General features: G+C 39.9%; 2 protein-coding genes and 1 pseudogene across 3 annotated transcripts in view; 1 reads left to right on the top strand and 2 right to left on the bottom strand.

The window, feature by feature from the left end:
- The window catches only part of FBXW12 (F-box and WD repeat domain containing 12), a 45188-nt gene extending 31376 nt beyond the window's left edge, over nt 1-13812 (bottom strand). The window contains exons 1-4 of the mRNA XM_057312044.1: nt 13729-13812; nt 12957-13031; nt 12453-12602; nt 10131-10224 (exon numbers count right to left, since the gene is read on the bottom strand). Of these exons, the coding sequence (XP_057168027.1) occupies nt 10131-10224; nt 12453-12479 (121 nt within the window). The 5' untranslated portion in view covers nt 12480-12602; nt 12957-13031; nt 13729-13812. The remainder of the gene's footprint in view (nt 1-10130; nt 10225-12452; nt 12603-12956; nt 13032-13728) is intronic.
- Nucleotides 1849-23347, bottom strand: LOC130543655 (60S ribosomal protein L7-like; annotated as a pseudogene).
- SPINK8 (serine peptidase inhibitor Kazal type 8 (putative)) lies at nt 7691-20968 on the top strand. 2 transcript variants are annotated; one of them, XM_026500743.4, is made up of 5 exons: nt 7691-7829; nt 10193-10239; nt 11030-11151; nt 15643-15685; nt 20514-20968. In XM_026500743.4, exons 1-5 carry the CDS (start codon nt 7691-7693, stop codon nt 20568-20570), a joined length of 408 nt encoding a protein of 135 aa, XP_026356528.1. In that variant the 3' UTR covers nt 20571-20968. The 2 variants fall into 2 exon arrangements, with proteins under 2 accessions (XP_026356528.1, XP_044240761.1); XM_044384826.3 differs by having other exon boundaries at nt 20511-20736.
- Nucleotides 23348-24446: the final 1099 nt, after the last annotated feature.

Raw genomic sequence — 24446 nt, 5'->3', positions numbered from 1 at the left:
TTGCTTCCCGTCACCCTGGAAACCAGTGCAAAGTTTCTCTTCTAGTTAATTTTGACCATCTCGTTGGGCATTTTCATTAATCGCTAATAATCGTTTACAATAATACTACCTTGGACAAATCTTTGTCAGAGAATTAGTGCGATGTTCCCTTGATGCCACTGTCATTCCTGCTGTGGGGGGCATGACAATCACAGCTCTGGAAAGAGGTGAGCTCAGAGATTCCGAAGTTACAACACGGAGTTTAGCTTCTCCTCACCACACAGCCATTTGGATAGAAAGCTGAGAATTTCCAGCCTCGTATCTGGGCTTTTATGATCACTCTTACCCCATTGCATATCCAAATGGTGACCTCGTCATCTTCTCTAAGCTTGAGGGGAATCTCAGATATTGCAACATAAAAAGTGCCCTGTCCGGCTAGAACCCAGATCCCCTGACTCTTGGTTGGATGCAGTTTATCCTGATGGAAAATGAAGATATTTCCACGGCACTTCTAGGGCTCTGAGGATTGCTTCTCAAGAGTTTGCAAGTGACAGAAGAAAACCTGTCACACTGGGGCGCCTGGGTGGCTCAGCCGGTTAACCACCCGACTCCTGATTTCAGCTCGGGTCGTGATCTCAGTGTCCTGAGATTGAGCCCCATGTCGGGCTCCATGCTCAGCGAGGAGTCGGCTTGTCCCCCTCTCTCTACTCCCACTCTCTCTCTCTCAAATAAATAAATAAACTTTAATAGATGTATTATAAAAAAGAAAACCTGTCACACTGCTTTGTGGTCTCATTTTATATTTTAAAAGGTTTATCTAAATCCAAAAATGCTTTTTGTGTCTTTTTAAAACTCTGTGGAGCATTTTGTGAAAAGCTAAGAATAATCAGGACTTGTAATTTCATGTTAATTACTTTGGGGAAGTCACTGAATTTTCGTTCTCCTTGGATGGTAACTGCAATGTTCAAATCTGTAGTTCTTATGAATCTCCAAAGATCCTTAAAAGAAGAGGGTCCGGAAGCTACTTTCAGTATTTGTAAAAACCTATCAGAAATCATATCTACGTTAAAGCTTCAAAAGGTTAAAAACAAACAAACGAACAACAGCCCTGTCAGAGTCACGCCAATCACCGCGGCCAGCGCTGTGTTGTTTGCACAAGAGACTGGTCGATGGAGAATGACAGTGCTTTATAGATTTTAGGGAGACTGTCTCCTCAATTTTTAATGAGGTCCAGGGCCCATGTGGACAGCACCACTTTCACCCAGGCTTCACGCGGGCTGGTGTGTTTATGCTGGATTGTGCTTTCTCTCAAGCAATCTGCCATCGCCTCGGCTCCCCACATGCATTCAATGACTTACTGCCTTCGACAAATACATGTTTTCTACAATAAACACGCACACACATCATTTCCCGGGAGCACTTTTACCGAAACAATTCCTTTGGAAGTTAAACTTATATGGTGAGCCATTATCTTTCATTTAATGATAATTTGATATTTTGTTATATTTCAAGTTTTCGGTTTCGGATTCCTGTCTCTACTTTTCTTGCTTGTTGATTTTCCTCAGCTCCTTTTCTCTTATTCAAGGGCCACTATCCTGCTTTCTTTCTTTAATACAGATACTTCTATAGGCTTCTCTTATACTTTTTAGATAGTCTTATCACTGTTTCATTATTTATCATTATTTATTACCTTGTTATTGTTTATTACCTAGTCTTTCATGTAGCGTTAGTGAAGCATTGATTCACTGGAAAAAACATCCTTCAACAGAAATATAACTGGGCGGCAGGGGTGCATGAGCCCCTGGCTCCGGGGTCCCAAAGAGATGTGGCCAGTCACTGCTGACAAAATCCAAAGGCAGAGAGACCAGCGGTGGTGAAACAAGAAAGGAGTTTATTTCAGGGAGGCCAACACCTGGAAGACAGCAGACTAGCATCTCAAAGACTGTCTCCAAAGTGCTGAAAGTACTTCCAGGTTTATATAAGGGAAACGTGGGACAAAGGTCGGTGGATACGTGCAGATGGGCAGTGAGGTCAGGTGGACCATCGTCTTGGGGTCAGTCATCATCATTGGGTTGCTGGCTCAGGGCGGTTCTCATTGCTTGAGGGGGTAGTTTCAGTTCCCATCTGGGGATGCTTTGCCTGCAGGGTCTTTGGCCTGAGTTAAGAGATATGCTAGAAAGAACTGAATCAGTTAGAAAGTATGACTGAGGTCAAAATGGAGGTGCCTGAAGTCCTCTTTCAGACACATAATACAAGTATCTCTCTTTGACAGAAAACTAGGACTTCATATTCTGACTCTATTGTTAGTAGCCTGTGCCTTTCTAACTATCCATTTGCTCTCTCTCCTCCCCAACCTCTCACCTACTTCTTTGAATAGCTTAAATATTTGAATACCCAACGGTCTTCAAATATCTTAAACTATCATTTGGCAAAATCTCTGCTTCTTAGCTCTGTGCCTCTGTGTTCTATGTCCCAAATTTCAACAATTTTCTGATTCAGAATCTCTCATGTTAAATATTCCATTAAATGTTAAATATTCCATTAAATGTGTGCTTTGGGACTGGGATAGATTCCTTTCAATAAGCACACACACGCATTTGGGCATCCCGTGTCCTATCGCTTTCTGAGAACGCAGAAAGAATGGGATATTCTGCAGAATGGGTTATACTCAGAAAGGGGTTCAGATACCCTGGACCCTTCTGTTCCTAACTACACTGATTTCGTTTAGGGTAATCTTCTAAGGATACTGTTTTATTTTTTTAATTAAAGATTTTTGTTTCTTTATTTTTGAGAGAGAGAGAGAGCATGGGCAAATGAGAGCAGGAGCTGGGGAGAGGGTCAGAGGGAGAGGGAGAAGCAGACTCCCTGCTGAGCAGGGAGCCCAATGTGGGACTGGATCCTGGGACTCCAGGATTATGACCTGAGCCAAAGGCAGATGCTTAACCAACTGAGCCACCCAGACGCCCAGGATACCTGTTTTAAAAGTATTTTAGAGTTCTACATTTTCCTGTGTCATCTTTTATAAAAATGTCTGGTTTTATACACAAATATTAGGAACATTATAATTTTTCTGCTTACATAAAAAGAATAAAATCTTTGAGTTCCCATACTGACGGCATGTGCTGGGAGATTCTCATTTGTTTCTGTCTCAGAGCCCGATACAATTAAGGAGACAATAAGTGTCTCTCTCACCCCAAGTGCTTGTGATCAGTGAGAAGCTGCCCACTTTCTTTTCTTCAGTATATAATTGGACAAATAACAATGTAAGTCTGGAGGTTTCAGAGATTCAAATGATCCTTTTGGATAATTTTTGTTATTTCTGTCCTTAAACATATTTTCCTACCCCTGCTATTATTTTCTTTATTCTTGTTTTTTATTCTATTTCTTCATCAACTCCTTCAGGTGGTATGAACGAGTTGATTGTTAAATGGAGGTGAAGAGTTGACGTGGGTAGCTGGTGGGTGGGTGATCCAGGGAAGTATTTAATGGTGACAATCACCTATCATGAAGGAAGCCTGAATGGAGAGGCTATTTTGTGACTGAGCTGGGAACTGGTCTCTTTCTATTGCTTGGTTTCCTAAAATAGCCCGTATGTGGTTGCTTACAAACGGATATGTAAAGTGTGCTTCTTTGCTCTGCTCGGACATCACGCATGTCCCCCTACTTCGTGTAAGTGCTGTGATTCAGCTTTTCCATTCTCCTGGCTTTGGTCTGGAGCTCCCTCTTTGGCCACCTGGGCTGGTCAAACAGCCTCTTGCGTGGCTCCCTCCAGTGGACTTCTATATGCACCACCTGACACACCGTCCCGAGGGGAGACGAAGCCATCTACTTGCTTCCTTTTCTATTTTTTTTTTAAGATTTTATTTATTTGACAGAGAGAGAGACAGCCAGCGAGAGAGGGAACACAGCAGGGAGAGTGGAAGAGGAAGAAGCAGCCTCCCAGCAGAGGAGCCTGATGTAGGGCTCGATCCCAGAACGCAGGGATCACCCCCTGAGCCGAAAGCAGACACCCTACTTGCTTCCTTTTTCTAGAAGATAAAACTCCCAATATCGGACTCTCACCTTTGTTTTATTGGTTTGTTTTCCTATTTCTTAATTCATTTTCAAAACTATTAAAGCTATTTGTTGGCTTCTAAAGATCTATTTCTTTCTTTTCTTTCTTTTTTTTTTTAAGATTTTATTTTTACGTAATCTCTACATCCAATGTGGGGTTCGAACTCACAATGCCAAGATCATGAATCACATGCTCCACTGACTGAGCCAGCTGGTGACAGTAGCTTCATCATTGTAGTTCTTTGCATATGTAAAATATTTTTTACAAGTCCTCTTTTACTCCATATTTAAATCTGAGCTTAAGTATTTAAACTTAAAATATCCAGACAACTTAAGTATTTAAATTAAAAATATAAAGCAATAAAATTTTGCAAAAAATCCTACATGACTACATCTACAATTTAGGGGCAGGGACAACCATATCAAAGACGATAAGAAAGCAGAAACTATGTAATAATAAAACGGAATTATTTGATGAAATACCATGTAAAAATATTTGTGTGATAATATATTCTATAAATACAATTAATACACAATTAGCACATAAATCATCGATCTAGTAAAATTGTACTTTGCAGATTATAAAATTTGATTCATTACATAGAAGTAATAACTTATGAATTTCTTAGGAAAGTCTAAGGGAAAACTGGGGAAAAGGTATGAATTTTCAGTTCCCAAAGACCAACCCAAAAAGACACAATGTTTAGAAAAATAGAAAAACATCAGCACCATGCATCACATTAAGAGATGTATACTTAAGAGCGCCTGGCTGGCTCCGTGGGAGGAGCATGTGACTTTGGATCTTAGAGTCCTGAGTTAGAGCTCCGCATTGGGTATAGAGAATACTTAAATAAATAAACTTAAAAAGATAGAGAAAGATTTAATAAAAAGTTCCTTCTACATTAAATAACTATCAACATTTGTAATATATGCTGTCTTGATCAAGGTGTACTACTAGTGCTTGTGATAACTCAACCCAAAAGAATTTTATTAACACTTTATACCCTATGCTCACAGGAAATTGAAAACACAATTCAATTGCACATTTCTGTTGAAGAAAACTAGAAAAGCCTGACCACTAAAGATTTATAACTAACATTGTGTATAAAGCTGTAGGGAAAGTAGAATGAAAATTCTACTCATTCAAGGAGGAAAAGTACATAAAATTTGAACTGTGAGCTCATCCATGTGCCTTTCATATTATCATGGTGACATCAAATCACCAAAGAATGTGGATTCCACTGGATACATCTTAAAGAACAACTTTTGCTTTCAACATTTTTATTTTAAAACGTTTGCATTTAAAATAAGTCAATCATTTAATTATTTGTAACCATTTAAACTTGGGGTGGAACATTTTATATGCCACTTAAAAAATATCTAAGTGGGGGGGGCGCCTGGGTGGCACAGTCGTTAAGCGTCTGCCTTCGGCTCAGGGCGTGGTCCCAGCATTATGGGATCAAGCCCCACATCGGGCTCCTCTGCTAGGAGCCTGCTTCTTCCTCTCCCACTCCCCCTGCTTGTGTTCCCTCTCTCTTGCTGGCTGTCTATCTCTGTCAAATAAATAAATAAAATCTTTAAAAAAATAGAGAGAGAGTTAAAAAAATATTTATCTAAGTGGGGTGGGGGCGCCTGGGTGGCTCAGTGGGTTGGGAGTTTGACTCATGGTTTCAGCTCAGGTTATTGTCTCAGGATTGTGGGATCAAGCCCCACATTGGGCTCCATGCTCAGTGCAGAGCTTGTTTGGAGTTCTCTCCTTCTCCTTCTCCCTCCCCCTCTGCTCCTCCTCCCAGTCTCTCTCTCTCTCTCTCTCTCAAATACAACAAATATTTTTAAAAAATCTAAGTGGGCACCAAATTTAGAGGGATTGAAAGCAAAAATTTTGGAGACTATCATGGTACACACTGTGGTCAATTAGAACAGTACTGAGAGAGTAGGGGCACCTGGGTGGCTCAGTTGGTTAAGCCTCTAACTCTTGGTATCAGCTCAGGTCTTAATCTTAGGGTCGTGAATTCAAGCCTCAGGTTGGGCTCCAAGCTAAGTGTGGAGCCTACTTAAAAAACAAACAAAAAACAGTACTGAGAAAGTATACTCCACCTCTCAGAACTATGCAGCATGTCCCTATTTAATGCCATTCATCTAGGACTGGGGCCTACAGAATTTATGATACCCAATAACCTCTGAACTTTTCCTTTAAAGTTGGTGTTTTGAGGGACTTTTGTTCCAAGTGGCAGAAAGAGCTACCATTTAGTGCCCATGGAAAGAGCACTCCATCCCAGGATTCCTCAACTCCACTCAACAAGGCTGAACCTGGCAGATTCCATATAAGGTAACTTTCCACTTTAAGATTTTGTAAGTCAGTATTAGAAACCTAAATTACAGGTTTCAATAAACTGAATACGTAGTTTTGACTACTGATGAAATAAGTAACTGCATATGCGGATTTAGTAATTTATCGTACTGTGTACATACCCAAAGCCATCCTGAATACAATGATTGCTATCCAGATAAAAACAGGAACTCAAATTTGGGTAGGACACATCTCTAGATTGCGAGGTCCAGGTTTGGCAAGAATGTAGATTCTGGAGTGGCAGTGGGCAGTACATACCACCCTTAAAAAACTGAAATAGAAACTCACAAGATTTAGGCATTACAGAATTTGGAGTTGGAAGAAATAGGTACGAGTTGTTACCATATTCCTAAGTTGTGAGTTCCCTCTCTTTGCGGTACCTGGGTGGCTCAGTCATTGGAATGTGCAACTCTTGATCTCCAGTTTGTGGGTTTGAGCCTCACGTTGGGTGTAGAGTTAACTCAAAAATAATTTTTAAAAAAATCTTTAAAAACAAACAAAGTTCACCCTCTTCTACTGCCAGGCATCTAAGCCTTGAAAAGACATTTCCTCCCTCACCCACCCACTCCCACACACATCGTTATTTCGTTATCAACAAACTGGAAATAAAAAATATCTTGTCCAGCCTGTTTGTCCCAGCAACTTTGGGAGTCCCAGCAGGTAAAGTGGACATACTAATTTGCAAACTTTTGAGTAGGAAAAGAGTTATATTATTTATTATTTGTTTTTACTCAGGGAGGATCTTGGGCAGAAATTACCTAGATATATAGTTTGCCTGGAAAATGTATTGAAACCAGCATATAAATAATGTCAACTGCCTTGTACTATAATATTTTCAATAATGCAAGTAAGCTGCTGGTAAATACTCTATGGTTTTCCCTTCAATACTGTTATTGATTACTAAATAGTAGCACCAAAGTAATAACATGGAAGATTAAGAAATGAGAGTGTTGTTTTGTCCCTTCCTGTTTTTTATTGCCTGTTGATTTAACACGCGTCACTGAACTTCCTAGTGACTGCCCTTCTTACCTCAGAGATAAAGATCAACTTTTCAACATTTAATCGCAAAGTTCTTGGTGCCTATTCTTTACTAAATGATCCCCTGCAGATGGTCTTTACTAGCTCTTTTTCTGGCATCTTCTCAAATTCCATTTTTTAGATCATTTTCTTCTAATGTCCAATTGTTCTAGGGAAACAAATGAAGCAACTTAATTGCATCAGACAAAATTCATTCCAAATGGCCTGAGGAAAGAACAGACTTGAGGGATTTAGACTTCACTTCCTGGTCAATGCGGGATCTCCGTGAGAATGCGTACTTCACATGGAACTTGCTCTCTCCTACCATCAAAAGCTGCATATTTTCATAGCTCTTCTGCCACCATGAAGGAGGTTTTCTTGAATGCCGTCCTTGTGCTGGCCATCTCCGTGTGGGCTGCCTTTGCAGTTGGTGAGTGATGTATCCTTGCTCTGCCCATGTTTTCTGGGGTATATCCGGTATTACAGGAAAATCAGAGGTAGGAGTGGAAATGCTGTTCAGTTTTGTTTAATCCTAATTCCTTTATGTTACAGATGTAGAAACTGAAACCCAGAGGAAGAGAGGATTCCCTTAATGTCATTGATATCAAAGCTGGGAGTCAAATCCAGACCTTCCAAACCCAGGACTACTGAACTTTCCAAAATACCTGAATACTATCGAGACATTCAAACCTTAAAAACATTCATTTCCAGAGTCTGTATATTTACATTTCTCAAACCCCAGAAGAACTTGCTTAAGCTCTGTGGAAGTAGAATCAGATATTATTCTGGTCAATGTCTGGTTTTAGAGTAAACAGTGCTCATGCTTAACTCTAGGGAATCTCTTGAGGGGCTCAATGTGGTGCATTCTGATTGGGTGCCGGCTGGTGGAGCCAGTGCTGAAAGAATTCACCCAAGGCAGAACAAAAGACATAAAAGTTGAGCGGATACACGGCCAGGGAGCATCAGGCAGGACAGCGAAGCAGAGACTGCCAGGAGGTGGTGGAGAGGGGCTATAGTCATAGGGCGGAATGAGGAAGTATGGGGACTTTTTGGTAATCTTAGGAACTATGTGTGGATGTAACTGGTCAGTTAGGGCCTATGCTTATTTCAGGTAGATTGCTTAATGAGCCTGTTTGTGTCAACTTGGTGGTCAGTGGTCACTGTGGGCCCTCTTGCCTTCTTCAGATTTCCATTACTCTAGCCTGTTGCCTAAGAGTGGCCATTACACAGGTCCTTTTCCCATCTGGACTCTGAAACTCTCATTTACCTTCAATTTTTTACTTTCTATTGGTGCTTTCTCTCACTTAAAACATTTTTTTCAAGACTCTCACATCTTAAGAAGCTCTGTAACAAATTGAAAACTATTCTTCATGCCTCTCATATCTTACAGGGAAAACCCCTTTTCTTCTACTGAAGAAAAAACTATTTCCTTCTATTCCAACACTTCTTTTTTTTTTTTTTTAAGATTTTATTTATTTATTGACAGAGAGAGCGAGAGAGCACAAGCAGGGGGAGCAGCAGAGGGAGAGGGAGAAGCAGGCTCCCCGCCGAGCAGGGAGCCCCACGCGGGGCTCAATCCCAGGACCCCGGGACCATGACCCGAGCCAAAGGCAGATGCCCAACCATCTGAGCCACCCAGGAGCCCCTATTCCAACACTTCTGACACCAAATGTGTGGGTTTTCCACACCAAGCAATCCTCCCATTTTCTGTGGACACCAACTGGGTATCCCACAATTTAATATAATTATGGCGCTATTACTTGGCATCCATCCAAACACCACAGGTTAAGGACTCAGTCCCACAAGACTGCCCCTACTTCAGACAGCCTCACAAGACTGGGCCTCCAGTACTTCTAACCCACTAGCTATAAGTCAGGAGTTCCCTGACCCCTTCCTCAGTTTCAGTAATTTGCTAGAATGGTTCACAGAACTCAGGATAGTGCTTTACTTACTATTACCGGTTTATTATAGAGGACACAGCTCAGGAACAGCCAAATGGAAGAGATGCATAGGGCAAGGTATGTGGGAAGGGGCACAGAGCTCCCTTGCCCTCTCTGAGCGTACCACCCTCCCAGCACCTCAGTGTCTTCAACCTGGAAGCTCTCCAAACCTTTTGGTTTAGGATTTTTATGGAGGTTCCATTATGAAGGTGTCAAATGAGAAAAAGAGGCAAAACTGAAAAAGAACAAAGGCCTCTCCCTGAGGTCTTGGAATTGCAATTTGGCAAGCACAGTTTCTGGAGTAACCAGAAAAGTGTCCTGCTCACACGGGAAAGCAACGGGTTTTTGTGAGAAAGAAGGAGGATAACTACAGGATATAAAGAAGAGAAAAAAACTTAATTCAGTGCTAACTGGTTGAGCTGCCTTTGATGACTACCTAGTCAATTATTTTATAGGTGCTAGCAAACAAAACTCCTCCTGGGATGCATTAGTCAATGTTTCTGTCTTCATAAAGGTCATGTCAACAGTTTAATGGTCTGAGGACCAGTTGTTCTGTTGGATTTTACAAGCAACTGTTCGTAATATAATGACCACTTCTGGCCCAGTTCAAGAGTTCATAGTTAGAAAAGAAAATAGAGTTTCAAAATGGAATCTCTCCTGTCTAGAAATTTTATATAATTCCACAAAGGCACGATTGATTAAATCATTGGCCACTAGGGATTAATTCAATCTCCACCTTCTGATGGGATCTGATGCTTCCCATGTGCCAACCAGGGTCTCCCTCATCCTACCTTTTTTCCCTAAGGTCAGAAGACAGGGCAGTAACTCTTCTGAATGTGTTTTTGTCTTCCAGATTTCCCTCTTCCTACAGGCACAGGGGCTCACCTACAAGAAACAACGGTGAGCTCTATTTCCTTAGTTCCCAAAAACAGGAATGGGGAGCAAGCCAGTTTCCTCAATAGCCCCCAGAGTTTTCTTCTGAGAGGTGGGGGCAAAGGGGACTTGCATGGGAATAACACTATAGTAAAAGCTGGGTCATCAACTATGTGTAGCACTTTTCATATGTTCCTGAGCCCTCTTCCCATGAATTATTCCAATCAGTTCATACTCTCTTGTGAGATAGAAGCCAAGTATTGTGAACCATTAAGTGGATGATGAAGTCATGGCTCAAGTTCAGTTCTGTCCAATGCTGCAGTGGACATTCTTTCAGCCAAGATAGGCCAAAATGTACATCCTGCCTCTCCCACACTAAGGCCCCACAAATATTCTCTCTGTCCCCTTCCTTCTACACCCTACCTCTGCTGTGACAAGTGTGACACCACTGCTGTCTGAAGCACCACACACAAGTGATTCAGTAATGTTCATAAGAAAAGTCTAAACTTAAAGACATGTTCCTTCCTGTAATCGAACAATCACATTTTGTGGTTGATAAGGCAGGGATTTACATCCTAATGAGGAACTTATAGCTCAGACTGGGGAGTTCACAGATCATATGTTATGTTATAATATATATTATATTATATTCATATTGTTGGGTAAGTGCCAGGGGTCCAACCCTGAAGCTGCTGAAGACTGTTCTCTGAACACCCGCTCTAGCATTCTTTCTTCAGGCCCCCAACCCCACTTCCAGTGACAATGGTCAGAGGTCCTGGAGGAAGGCATCTGAAGCAGTAATCTGTCTCATCTTCAGGTGGAGTGCACTGAGAATATAAATAAGTGCTGGATTTTCTCTTACATCAAGCCAAGTGAACCCATATGTGGCAGTGACCAGGTTACTTACAGTGGGGAATGTCATCTCTGCTCCATGATCCTGTAAGTCTTAATTTTTATTCTCCTTTCTCCCAGGCAGGAGGCTAAAGGCTGCCAAGATAGGAGTAATCCCCTCAGAACGCTTCCTACTGGTTAGATCTTCCCTCCAGTGACTCCTCCACTCTTTGCTCCTCCATTTCTTCCACCCTTCCCTATGCTCCCATTCACACAATTGCAGAAACAGAAACCCACTGAGGTGAGAGTTCTGTCCAACCTGGACAAGTATCAAGTGGAAAGTTCTCAGTAGCAAGGAGCCACAGCATTCAGATCATGTGACCGCAGATGAGGGTTCCCCTCAAGCCCCCACAGGCCAAAGAAGAAAAGCCTGATGAAGAAGAAGAGGAGGGGGCTGGGCGAAGAATCTTCCCAGCTGTTGGTTTATTGATTCCTTGAATGGATATTATTCTCTCAAACAACTTTCTTTAGCTTCCAACTTTCCTTTAGTTTTCATGCTTTTATGTGGTTTAGTCTTTGGGCCCATCATATGTTAGACATGAAATGCCCAAGGCTTTGGTCTAAGAGGAACAGCAAGGCACAGAGGTTTTTATCAAGGACGCTGCCTTACAGAGGTTGGAGGAGGATTCCCTGACATCTGCTTTCTCCTTCAAGGAGAAAAGCAACACTCTTGGATAACTAAGAATTAGAAATTAAGTCCAATATTTTAAGAGAGAGAAAAGCAAAGACAGGAGAGTAGATAAAACTTTCTTCCTGCCCTTCTTCTTGTCTTCTTGAAAGAAGAAATAATAATCCTGGTCACAACAAGAGATGTCAAGCTGGCAGGGTTGGACTTTCTTGCATGCCTTGCTGCATAAATACCAAAATTTACACTAGAACCCATAAAAGACTTGTGAGGTGAACAAATTTAGTGTCAGGCGCTCCGTCACTGGTACAGACATCTGACAATCAGAATGCACAATCTGGGGGATTTAGAACATCACAGACTCAGAATGCTAAAACCAGGAGATACTTGAGAGAGAGATGGCTTCCAAAGAACTCACATTGACTAATATTTTCTGAAATATTTTCTTAGTAGTTAATATGGGAATGAAAGATCTTAATGTATAATAATCCAGTTTGGATTGATATCACATTAATTACAAAAGTATTTTTAAAACTTTGCTCCTGATAGCTCCATTCTATCCACCCTTCTTTGCATATTTTTATCATGCAAATTAAACCTTCATACATGGATGCCCAACAACATAGATTTGTAATTATTGCTTTATGAAGTTGTCTTTTCAATCAGGGAGGAGAAAAAATTATAGACAAAACATACATTTATACTGTCTTTTCTATTTCCCTACCGTTACTGCTTCTCTTTGTTTCTTCATGTGGATTTGAGGTTCTATCTGGTGTCTTTTCACTTCAGCCTGAAGGACTCTCTTTAGTATTTTGAAGCAACCAATTCTCTCATTAGGGTTGTCTCCTCATTTTAGCTATTGCGTATAGTGCTCCTATGAACAATTATGTAAAGGTATAAACTTAAGTACCTGTTTTCAATGTTTGGGGTACAAACTTAAGAGTGGAATTTGCTGGGTCCTATAGTAATTACATGTGTAACTTATTGAGAAATCGCCAAATGGGGCGCCTGGGTGGCTCAGTTGGTTGAGCGTCTGCCTTTGGCTGGGGTCGTGGTCCCGGGGTCCTGGGATCGAGCCCTACATGGGGCTCCCTGCTAAGTGGGGAGCATGCTTCTTGCTTGCCCTCTGTAGCTCCCCCTGCTTGTGTGTGTGCTCTCCCTCTGCCAAATAAATAAATAAAATCTAAAAAAAAAAAAAATCACCAAATGTTTCCCAAAGGGACTGTACCATTTTACATTCTTGCCAGCAACATTGAGGGTTCCAATTTCTTCACATTCTCCCCAACATTTTTAAATATCCATCCTGTGGGTGTGAAATGATATCTCATTATGGTTTTAATCTACATTTAATCTACATTTCCCTAATGATGTTAAGCATCTTCATGTACTTGTTGGCCATCTGTATACCATGTCTGGAGACATGTCTATTTGAGTCTTTTGCCCATTTTTTTTAACTGTGTTGTCTTTTTATTTTTTAGTTGTAAGAGTTCCCTATATATTCCGAATACTAGATACTATAATCTGTAAATATATTTTCCCATTCTGTAGATTGTCTTCCACTTTCCTGATAATGTATTTTGATGCACAAAGTTTTGAATTTTGATCAAATCCAGTGTATCTTTTTTTTTTTTCTATTGTTGCTCCTGCTTTTAGTGTCATACCTAAGGATCCTCTGTAATATCCAAGGGCATGAAAATTTACCCCTATGTTTTCTTCTAAGAGTTTTATAGTCTTGGCTGTTAAATTTAGGTTGTAGATCTATTTTTGAGTTAATTTTTGTTATGGTGTGACACAGAGTTCCAACTTCATTCTTTTGCATGTGATTATCTTGTTATCCCAGCACCATTTGTTGTTGAAAAGACTATTCCTGTTATCACTGAAAGGTCTTGGAACTCTTGTCAAAAATCAATTTGTCATAGATATTTGAATTTATCCTGCATTCTCAATTTCATTCCACATTCTATATGTCTATCCTAATGCCAGTGCCACAGTTACTATACCTTAGTAGTAACTTTTCGAAATTGGGCTTTTGGGGTCCTCCAACTTTTCTTCTTTTCAATGGTGCTGGCCACTCACGACCTCTTGCAACTCCATATCAGTTCGAAAGTAGGCTTTTCCATTTCTGCAAAAAAAAAAAAAAAAAGCCATTGGTATAAATAAGGATACATAGACTCTGGAGATTGCTTCGGGTAGTATGGACATTTCAACAATATTAAGTCTTCTAATCCATGAGCATGGGAGAGCTTTCCATGCATCAGGACTTCATTAATTTCTTTCAGAAATGTTTTGTTTTCAGTGTACAAGTCTTTCACAGCTAAATTTATTCATAGGTATTTTATTTTTGGATGCTATCGTAAATGGAATTGCTGTTGTTGTTTGTTGTTTGTTTGTTTTTTAAGTAGGCTCCATGCTCAACATGGGGTTGAATTCACCTCAGGATTGAGAGTTGCACGCTCTACCAACAGAACCAACCAGACGCCCCTGTAAATGCAACTGTTTTATTAATTTTATTTTCAGATTGGTCATTGCTGCTATATAGAAACACAACTGATTTTCATGTGTTATCTGTACCCTGAAACAGTGCTGAATTTATTAGCTTTAGTAGTTTTTACATGAATTCTTTGGGATTTTCTATATGCAGAATCAGGTCATCTTCAAATAGAGAAAGTTTTACTTCTTCCTTTCCAATTTGTGTCTCTCCCCCCACCCAGCTTTATTGAGGTAAAACTGACAAACGGAATTTTGGATGCCTTTATTTTTCTTGCCCTGGCTAAAACTTTTAGCATAATGTTGAATATCAGTGGTGAAAGTGGGTATCTTCGTCTTGTTCCTGATCTTAGAAAGAAAATTTTCAGTCTTTCACCAGTGAGTATATTTGCTGTGGGTTTTTCATAAGTGTTCTTTAACATGTCGAGGAAGTTCCCTTCTATTCCTTGTTTTCTGAGTGCTTTTATTATGAAAAGGTGTTGAATTTTGTCAAATGAGGGATTTTTTTTAATGTAAATTGAGATGAACATGTACTTTTTACCTCCTTCATTCTATTAACGTGATGCTATAGCATTGTTTGGTATTTTGGGGTTGAACCACCCTGCATTCTTGGGATAAATCCCGCTTGGTCAGATTCAGTTTGCTATAGTTTAGTTGAGAATTTTTACATCTATATTCATAAGGGATATTGGTCTATAGTTGTGTGTGTGTGTGTGTGTGTGTGTGTGTGTGTGTGTGTGATATGTCTTTGTCTTTGCTATCATGGTAATTCTGCCTTCATAGAATGATTAGCAAGAGTTTTTTCTTCTTCTTTTATTTGGAAGAGTTTGAAAAGGATTAGTATTCACTCTTAAATGTTTGGTGGTATTCACTAACGAAGAAGATACCTGGTCCTGAACTTTTCTTTATTAACAGGTTTTTTTATTACTGATCGAATCTCTTTACTTGATGTAGGTCAGTTGAAATTTCCTATTTCTTTTTGAGTCAGTGTAGGTAATTTGTGTGTTTCTAGGAATTTGTCCTTTTCATCTGGGTTACCTAATTGTTGACATACAATTGTTCATAGTATTCCTTTATAACCATTTTTATTTCTGTAAGGTTAGTAGTAATGCCTTACCTTTCATCGAATTATTACGTTAATTTTATTGCACATTCTTTATATGATACTCTGGATTTCTACTTAAATATTCAAGATAATTTTAAATTTTCTATATTTGATTTAAGGCTGAGTATGTTTCATATATCAAATACCTTTGACAAATAAAGATCTATAACAACAGGGATTTTTAAATATTTGCTACATAAGAATTCACTATAAGCAGTGTTTTTCCTTCTCAAACTTAGCTAGATTGTCAAGTGAAATTTAGTCATAATTTATAATATGCCATAAAGCAAAAATAATTATTTCAAAATATGATTTCTTTCAGATACAAAGGGCTTGACATAACTAAACTGTACGATGGACCATGTGTAAGTAAAGTCATTCTCATTTTTCATTTTTAGGAGTAAACCAGATATACTGATATGCTGTAGAGAGTTTTAGATGTTTTGTTATAAAAAATTTCAAACATAACATAAAACTAGGTATAATATCATATGTCTATCATATCGATCCACAAAGTATAAAGTGTTAGCCACATTTCCTTCCTTTATTATTTCTTTTTTCTTTGCCTAAGTATATTAACGTGTGTCTTGGATACCATGTCATTTTACTTTCTAAGAAGTGTGGACCTTAGCTTACATGCCCACAATGCTGTTATCACACCTAATGAGTTCCCTGTCATTTTCTAATATGTACTTCATGTTCAAAGTTTCCCAGCCATCTCAAAAATAATATCTTTTGGGGAAAGATAAAAGTATTTCAGGGGAAATAAAAATATTTCAGCCTAATAATTTAATAGTAAAGAACATCCTGTCCACCCTTCCCTGTTCCCTGCCATACCCAATTTCTGGGATTTTTTTTTTTTAAAGATTATGTTTATTTCAGAGAGAGAGAGCCTGAGAGAGAGAGTTGTGCATAAGCGGGGGGGGGGGGGGGGGGCAGGGGCAGAAGGAAAAGCAGACTCCCCACTGAGCAGGGGACACTCCATCCCAGGACCGTGGGATCATGACCTGAGCCAAAGGCACATGCTTAACTGAGCCACCAGGCACCCCCCAATTTCTGGGATACTGGCAAAAGACACTAATCAGAACATGAAAGGTTATTCTGACAGTGAATGGATCAGGTCTTGCTTAGCTCTGGCCTAGATATTGTGTCATTGACTTCAGGGTCATAGGGCCAAAGCAAGAACTCAGCTGATGCCATAAAGATCACTGTAGAGTTGTAAGGCATGGAAACAAGACTGGGGAAAGTCATCTTGGAACAAAATATAAAGAAGGTGGAAGGTAAAGCAGGTAAAAAGACAATTATATACTTTTGTAATAATTTTGACTATATCTTCTGACACAATCTCAACAAGTTAACAAGTCTCAACTGATATATAGACCAGCATACATATTACTCACTTGGGGAAGGTCTGTAACCTGAAAATTCTCTAGTTCTACTAGAGAGAAATCATAAAGACTTTTAGGCACTTCCATAATTTGGGGTAACTATAAAGAGACTTTACATTTCTTCTACCTCTGTCAGATGCCTTTGACCTGGGCTAATTCCTAAAAAATCCTGCTGAATCCCCTCCTCTTGTATCTGGACCATATCTCTTTCCAAATAAACTTCTGGTCTTATGTCTTTTTCAAACTTGTAACTTCAAAGAGATATTTTTAATCTTAAGGATATTGATAAGATGGTGTCTAAAAGCTGTCTGCTGGCAGAATTTCTTTTTGCTAGGAGAGGAAGTTCTTTTGCTCAAAGACCTTCAGCTGATTGGATGAGGCCCGCCCACACTGTGGCAAGAAATCTGGGATTAAATGTTAAATGTTTTTTTAATTAAGTTTTTTTTATTTTAATTCTAATATTGTTAATATACAGTATTATTTTAGTTTCAAGTGTACAATATAATGATTCAACAATTCTATACGTTACTCAGTGCTCATCATAAGTGTACTCTTTAATTCCCATTAGCTATTTCACCCATCACCCCCACCCACCTGCCCTGTGGTAACCATCAGTTGGTTCTCAATAGTTAAGAGTCTCTTTCTTGGGGGTGCCTGGGTGGCTCAGTCAGTTAAGTGTCTGCCTTCGGCTTAGATCATGATCCCAGAGTCCCAGGATCAAGCCCCACATCAGGCTTCCCATTCAGCAGGGAGTCTGCTTCTTCCTCTGACCCCTCCCCCTCTTGTGCTCTCTCTCTCACTCTCTCTCTCTCAAATAAATATTTTAAAAAAAAGAATCTGTTTCTTGGTTTGTCTTTTTTCCTTTGCTCATTTGTTTCTTAAATTCCACATGAGTGAAATCATATGGTATTTGTCTTTGACTTATTTTGCTTTGCATTACATTCTCTAGCTCCATCCATGTCATTGCAAACAGCAAGATTTCATTCTTGTGATGGCTGAGTGATATTCCATTGTATATATAAGCCATATCTTCTTTATCCATTCATCTATCAATGGACACTCAGGCTGCTTCCATAATTTGACTATGTAAATAATGCTGCTCTAAACATAGAGGCCTGTGAATCCCTCTGTATTAGTGATTTTGTATTTGGGGATAAATGCCAGTAGTGCAGTTACTGGATCATAGAGTAGTTCTATTTTTTAACTCTTTGAGGAACCTCCACACTGTTTTCCACAGCAGTCACACCAGTTTGCATTCCCACCAACAACGCACAAGGGTTCCTATTTCTCTGCATCCTCCCCAACACTTGCTGTTTCTTGAGTTTTCTATTTTAGCCATTCTGACAGATGTAAGGTAATATGTCCTTGTAGTTTTGATTTGCATTTCCCTGATGATGAGTGATGTTGAGCATCTTTCCATGTGTCTATTGGCCATGGGATTAAATGCTAAATGTTAATCCCATGCAAAAACACTTTCACAGAAATATTCAGAAAAATGTCTGACCAAATACCTGGGCACCATGGCCCAGCCAAGTTAACACATAAAATCAGTCATCACAAACCCTGTCTGAGAAGCACTGGTTGGAAGACAGCTGGCCTCCTGCAAAGCACCTACCCGCCCCAGGGACCACTACATGTGCAAGCAATGAACTTTCAATTTTATTCAAGTCTTTTCATGTTTGTCTGCTGACTAAATGGCACTTGAGTCTGCCTAAGACAAAAATGAAGATACCATACTCATCAATCCAAGGGTGGGCTTAACCACAAACTATTAACACTACTAATGGGATTCTGAAATTGTGCTGAAGGAAAGATCAGTCTACAAAATCAGTTAAGATTTCTTTATAGCAATAACACCCAATTAAAAATAAAATAAAAAATAATACATCACTCAAAATAGAAACAAAACTCGGAAGTATCTGGAAATTAATTATATAAGAATAAAAATACTCAGGACTTCCCAAGAAAAAACTTTAAAACTCAAAGGACATTCAAAATCATATGAATAATGGAGAGACCATTCATGCTCCTAAATTTATAACTTAAGTAATACGACTATGTTAGTTTTTTCTAAACTATTCTAAAAAATCATGTCATTCCCAATGAATACCTCAGTTGGGTTGAAGATCTCTGACAAATAAAGGACACTATGGTAAGTTAGAGGACAGCTGACAGAACTGGAGGATATTTGCCATTCCTAAAGACAACAATAAGCTAATACTGAGAATTTGTGTGTAAATAAACAGCAAGAAAATATACAGCAAACCAACAGGAAAATAGGCAGAGGCTATGGTTTTCTATAAGAAAGATAAAGACTAATTAGCATAAGAAAGATGTTCAAAAGCTCGTGAATAACCAGACAAGTTCAAATTGAGACAAAATACCAATTTGCACTTGTTATACCAGCAAAAATCAGAAAGCTGGGCCATGTCCAATGCTGTACTCCCATGACATGCGGTAACAGTGAAGACTGTTCCAGCCACTCTTTTTTTTTTTTTTTTTAAGATTTTATTTATTTATTAGAGAGAGAGCAGGGGCAGAGGGAGAGGGAGAAGCAGACTCTGTCGGGATCCGATGTGGGACTCGATCCCAGGACCCTGGGATCAGGACCTGAGCCAAAGGCAGACACTCAACTGACTGAGCCACCCAAGAGCCCGTTACAGCCACTCTTGAGGAGCAATTGACCACTTCTTAGGCAAAGTAAGAAATTAAATACATGAATATCTCATGGGCTAGATTTCTAAACCTACAAAATCACGAAGCAATTTTCTCATAGCTTTGTAAAGTGACATACATGTTTATTGCAGTGTTATCCATGGTGGCAGGTGGCAGTTTTGGGGGCAGCCTGGGTGAGACTAGTCCAGAGATCAACTAGTAAACTGTGGAAGGTGTCTTCATGGAGGTCCATGCAGCTTTCAGAATAAAACAGATGTACATTTGGCAGTGTGAGTAGATCTCAAAATATTGCACTGAGAGAAAAAGCAAGAGACAGAATAATTCAAGTACCTCAATACCATTATGTAAACTAAAAATAAACACAAACAATACACATTTTATGCAAACACATACACAAAAGTAAACAAAAAGAGACACACTGAGCTCATTAAAATGTTTGGCTATAGTGTGAGGAGAAAGGGAATGAATGAATGAATGGTGGCCCCTCCCCACAACCTTTTACCAAAGCACAATGCAAACTCTGTTTTCGATAAGATCAAAAAGAAATAACAATATCCTTGATGGGAAGACTAACAATTATCACTGATAGACGGCCAGCTGGGTACCTTGCACTGTGTCCCATGCTTCGCCTATATCGCCTCCCCAATGTTTCTACAGCCCCCACCATGAGACAGGTGTTGCTATTAGCTATATTGAAAGATGGAGAGGTCTACAGAGAGATGCGACTTGCCCAAGGCCACACAGATAGGAATGGGCAGAGCTGAGTCTTCAACCTGGCTGGTCAGCCTCCAGATTCTGTTAACACCACTTTCTATGCTGCCCATGGCACCTCATAGGCCTCTGACCAGACTCTGCTTCATGCAATTTCACTGCCTCTACTCTCCACCATTTCTGCATCCTCCCCAGCTCTCCAGGGGTTCAAAGACTCACCTAGGCATCTGCATCCTGAGCTCTCCTCTTTTCTTCTCATCTCCACTCTATGCTCTTGTTCTTCATTGACATGAGAATGTCACTAGTCTGCCTTAATTCACAGAATAATGGTTTAGCACTCCTCCTGCAGGACTGCGGGTGTGGTTATCAATATGGTAGTTTTTCTCTTAATTTTCCCAACTTTGATTTCTCCAAGCAGATACTTCCCTCCAGGAAAACTCCTGAGCTCACCATGAAGAATTATAGAATCGGCTGAATCCCCAGACGATCAAGGGAAACATAATGGTTGTCACCTCTAGTATCGTCCCCTGTGGAGGAGAATGCTGGTACTGGAGGAGACCAATGGCTAGAGGATCAAACTCCTTGATGTTTGCTTCTTCAATAAATGATTCTCAGTAGAAATTCTGGTTGGCAAACATTTCTCTTGGTTAATCAGAATCTGTTAAAAATACCAACTATTCTGTGTTCTCATCCCAAAACTACAGGACTTATGCCATAGATTCCCTCTGTTCTCCTACAGATTGTGAGCAAATGACCCCAGAAATCTAAACGACGTGGTAGGTGCCTCAAGAGCAGCTATGTATACAACCTGAGGGCTCTGGTCACTATGGAACTGAATATGTGTCATGTGAGCTTTCAATACACCAGGATCTGGTTTGAGCAGTTTTTTTTTTTTTTTTTTTTTAAGATTTTATTTATTTATTTATTTATTTGACAGAGAGATAGAGAGCCAGAGAGCACAAGCGGAAGGAAAGGAAGAAGCAGGCTCCCCACTGAGCAGGGAACCAGAGGTGGCCTCGATCCCAGGCCCCTGGGATCATGACCTGAGCTGAAGGCAGAAGCTTAACCATCTGAGCCACCCAGGCGCCCCTGAGCAATTTTTCTTAAGGTTTTATTTATTTATTTATTTGAGAGAGAGAGAGAACGAGAGAAAGCACAAGAGGGGGTAGGGAGGGGCTGAGGAAAAAGGAGAAGCAGACTCCCTGCTGAGCAGGGAGCCCAAGAACTCTGGGATCATGACCTGAGCCCAAGGCAGACGCTTAACCAACTGAGCCACCCAGGTGCCCCTGGTTTGAGCAGTTTCAACCATACCATAAAAGAGAGACTTTTATCCAAAGAAAACATATTGCGCACAATACTCGGGAGTAATGCCTGGCCACAGAAAGGTTTCTAAATACTTTACAAGCACTAACTTATTTAAGCCTCGCTATAAACTTAAGAAGTACATGCTCATTTTATAAACAAAGGAACGGAGGCTTAGAGAGTTGCACACAATTCCACAGTGAGGATTCTACTAGAACAAACTGCATAGATCCTTACATAAAACATACAGTAATGGTCCTAGGGAAACACATATATACACATGCACACATTAAACTGAGAAAGGATGAGGAAATACATGCTTGTGTTACTATACATTTATTTCTTAACATGCTTTAATGCTTTTCCGTTTTCCCCAAATTATAAGCTGCAGACTAATGATACCATTTAGGACTAAGGACATTTACTCAACACAATCTAGAAGTTCTAGTCATTTGTTACAATTTCTTGTCACTTCTTAGGACACAGCATAAAGAGAATGAAAAGAATAGAATGAAATTCTTATCAGGAGTTCTGAAATGAACCCCAGGCAACACGCAGTAAGAATGAAAAGCCTCCCAAACTCAGAAATTCTGACGCAAAACTAGAATTAGGAACCATTTGACTCAATTATTGTCTTGCGGTCCCGTGCAACAAGAGATCCTACGCTTCTAAAGAGATAATTGTTTATATCTGATGGCACTGGTTGGTCAGTGTGAATATGTCTTTTCCTCATATATGAGAGACCTGAAAATGTCTATAGAAATAAAAGACGTGGACAGAGATTTAATATGAAGGTGAAGTTGTTTAAGGGGCAGAGGAGATGAGATTAAGGGGCATAGTAAAAACCTCCCTGAACTCACGCTAGGGGGCTTGAATCTGTTCCAACATGACCTTCACACATGCATAAAATGACACATGTATGCTGATAACCCCACCAAGGAGGAGGTGGGTGGAGTTATATAGGAGCAAAGTTTTGTACAATGTTCAAATTAAGTTGGAATTAATATGAACTAGATTGTTATATACTAAGATGTTAATTATAATCCCCAGGGCAATCACCAAAGAAATAACTAAGAAGTCTAGTAAAAGAGGGGTGCCTGGGTGGTTCAGTCAGTTAAAAGTGTCCAACTCTTTTTTTTTCTTTTCCATTTGAGAGTAGTCGTTTACTAACTGACCAGATTACAAAAAAGAATCATGGGAGATACCTTAGTTCATCCTTCTAATAAGCTTATTGATGGGGTCTTCCCTGTTGCCAGCATCTCCACCTTCTACAAAATGGGTGGTCTTTTTCTTCCTTCCTCCTCGTGGAGAAGACAATTTGAAGGGCCATAAAAAGTTGTTTGCTTCTTTGAAATGTTTTCCAAAAGTACAGGCCTCGTGAACCAGATCCTCCATGCAGATGATGCCATATTTACCAAGAGATCGGGCAATGAATGTGTTATCTGTCAGGGCAATTCGCTCCTTGTTGATTTTGCCATAACCACGCTTGTAGATCAATTCATTCACCGACTTCAGGGTTGGGTACCCCCATGCTATATATGGTTCCACAATCCTTAGCATGTTAACTGAAGCCTTGTTGAGCTTAACAAAGGTGCCACTGAAGATCTGGCAAAGGTGAAGCAGCTGCAACACCTTTCAAACCTTTGGGCTCACACCATCGCGACCGCTGATCCTGGTGACAAACGCCAGTTTGGGTTCCGCAGGCACACAGAAGTTGCCAGCTTTTCTTGCCATCCTCGCCATTCGAATCTGAGTTCTGTACATCTGCCTATATTCCTTGTGGTAATGCCTAGCTTTTTCATAGATAAGCTCCCTCCTTGCCTTTCGAAGCATCTTTTGGGCAAACTTCCTCCTCAGATGCCTGATCTTCAACTCTGTGAAATTCCTTTGCTTCTTCTGAAGGGTTTCTGGCACAGCAGGAACCTTCTTTTTCTCTTCTGCACCCTTCATGGATCCACCTGGAAAAGAGCGAACGTCCAACTCTTGATTTCAGGTCAGGTCATGATCTCAGCGTCGTGGGATTAAGGCCCATGTTGGGCTCCATGCTGAGCGTGGATCCTGCTTGAGATTCTCCTTCTGCCCCTCCCACTCTGCCTCCCTCTCTCTAAATAAATAAAGTAAAAGAATGACAAGGGAATTAAAATTGGTACTCTGAAAATATTTAACATACAAGAAAAGGCAACAATGGAGGAAGAGAAGAACAAAAAAGACATAAGACAAATAGAAACCCAACTGCAAAATGGCAGAGGACAATTCTACCTTACCCACAACTACATGTTAAAATCAAAAGCAGAGATTGACAGAATGAATAAAAACATGAAGTAATTAGATGCCAGCTACAAGAGACACATTTCGGATTCTAAGACACAAACAGGCTGAAAATAAAAGGATGAAAAAAGACTCAATCAAACAGTAACAAAAAGAAGCCTGACATGGCTATACTAACATCAAACAAAGTAGAATGTAGACAAAAATTGTTACCAGAGACAGAGGATATTTTATAATGATCAAAGAGTCAATCCAGCAAGAAGACATATAAACATTTTTTGCAACTAAAAATAGAGCCCCAAAATATATGAGGCAGATTAAAGAGATAAACAGACAATTCCACAGTAATAGCTGGAGGTTTCAACATCCCATTTGCAATCCTGGATAGAGCAACTAAGCAGAAGATCCAAAGGAAAAGAGAAGACAGGCGTAACTATACCGATACAGACATCACAGACCTCCCGAGACATCTGCAGATCACTCCATCCAACCACAGCAGAATTACACGTTTCTCAAGCGCACGTGAAAGATTCTGCAGGATAGACCATATCCTGGACCATTAAAAATGTTCAATAAATTTGAAAGGATCGAAATCATACTAAGTATGCTCTCTGATCACAATGGGATAAAATTAGAAATCAATAGCAGAAGGAAATACCTAAGAAATACCTGACACAACTATTGGCGAATACCTAACAAACCTAGGCATACACTTTCCTTCCAAGCCAGTAACCTCACTCCTAGGAATCTACTACTCTGAAGACACACCTCTATACAAAAA

Source organism: Ursus arctos, unplaced genomic scaffold, assembly GCF_023065955.2.
Source record: "Ursus arctos isolate Adak ecotype North America unplaced genomic scaffold, UrsArc2.0 scaffold_14, whole genome shotgun sequence".
NCBI classification, from domain to species: domain Eukaryota; kingdom Metazoa; phylum Chordata; class Mammalia; order Carnivora; family Ursidae; genus Ursus; species Ursus arctos.
Note: the sequence above shows the minus strand (reverse complement) of the source record. Positions and strands in the feature narration are given on the sequence as shown.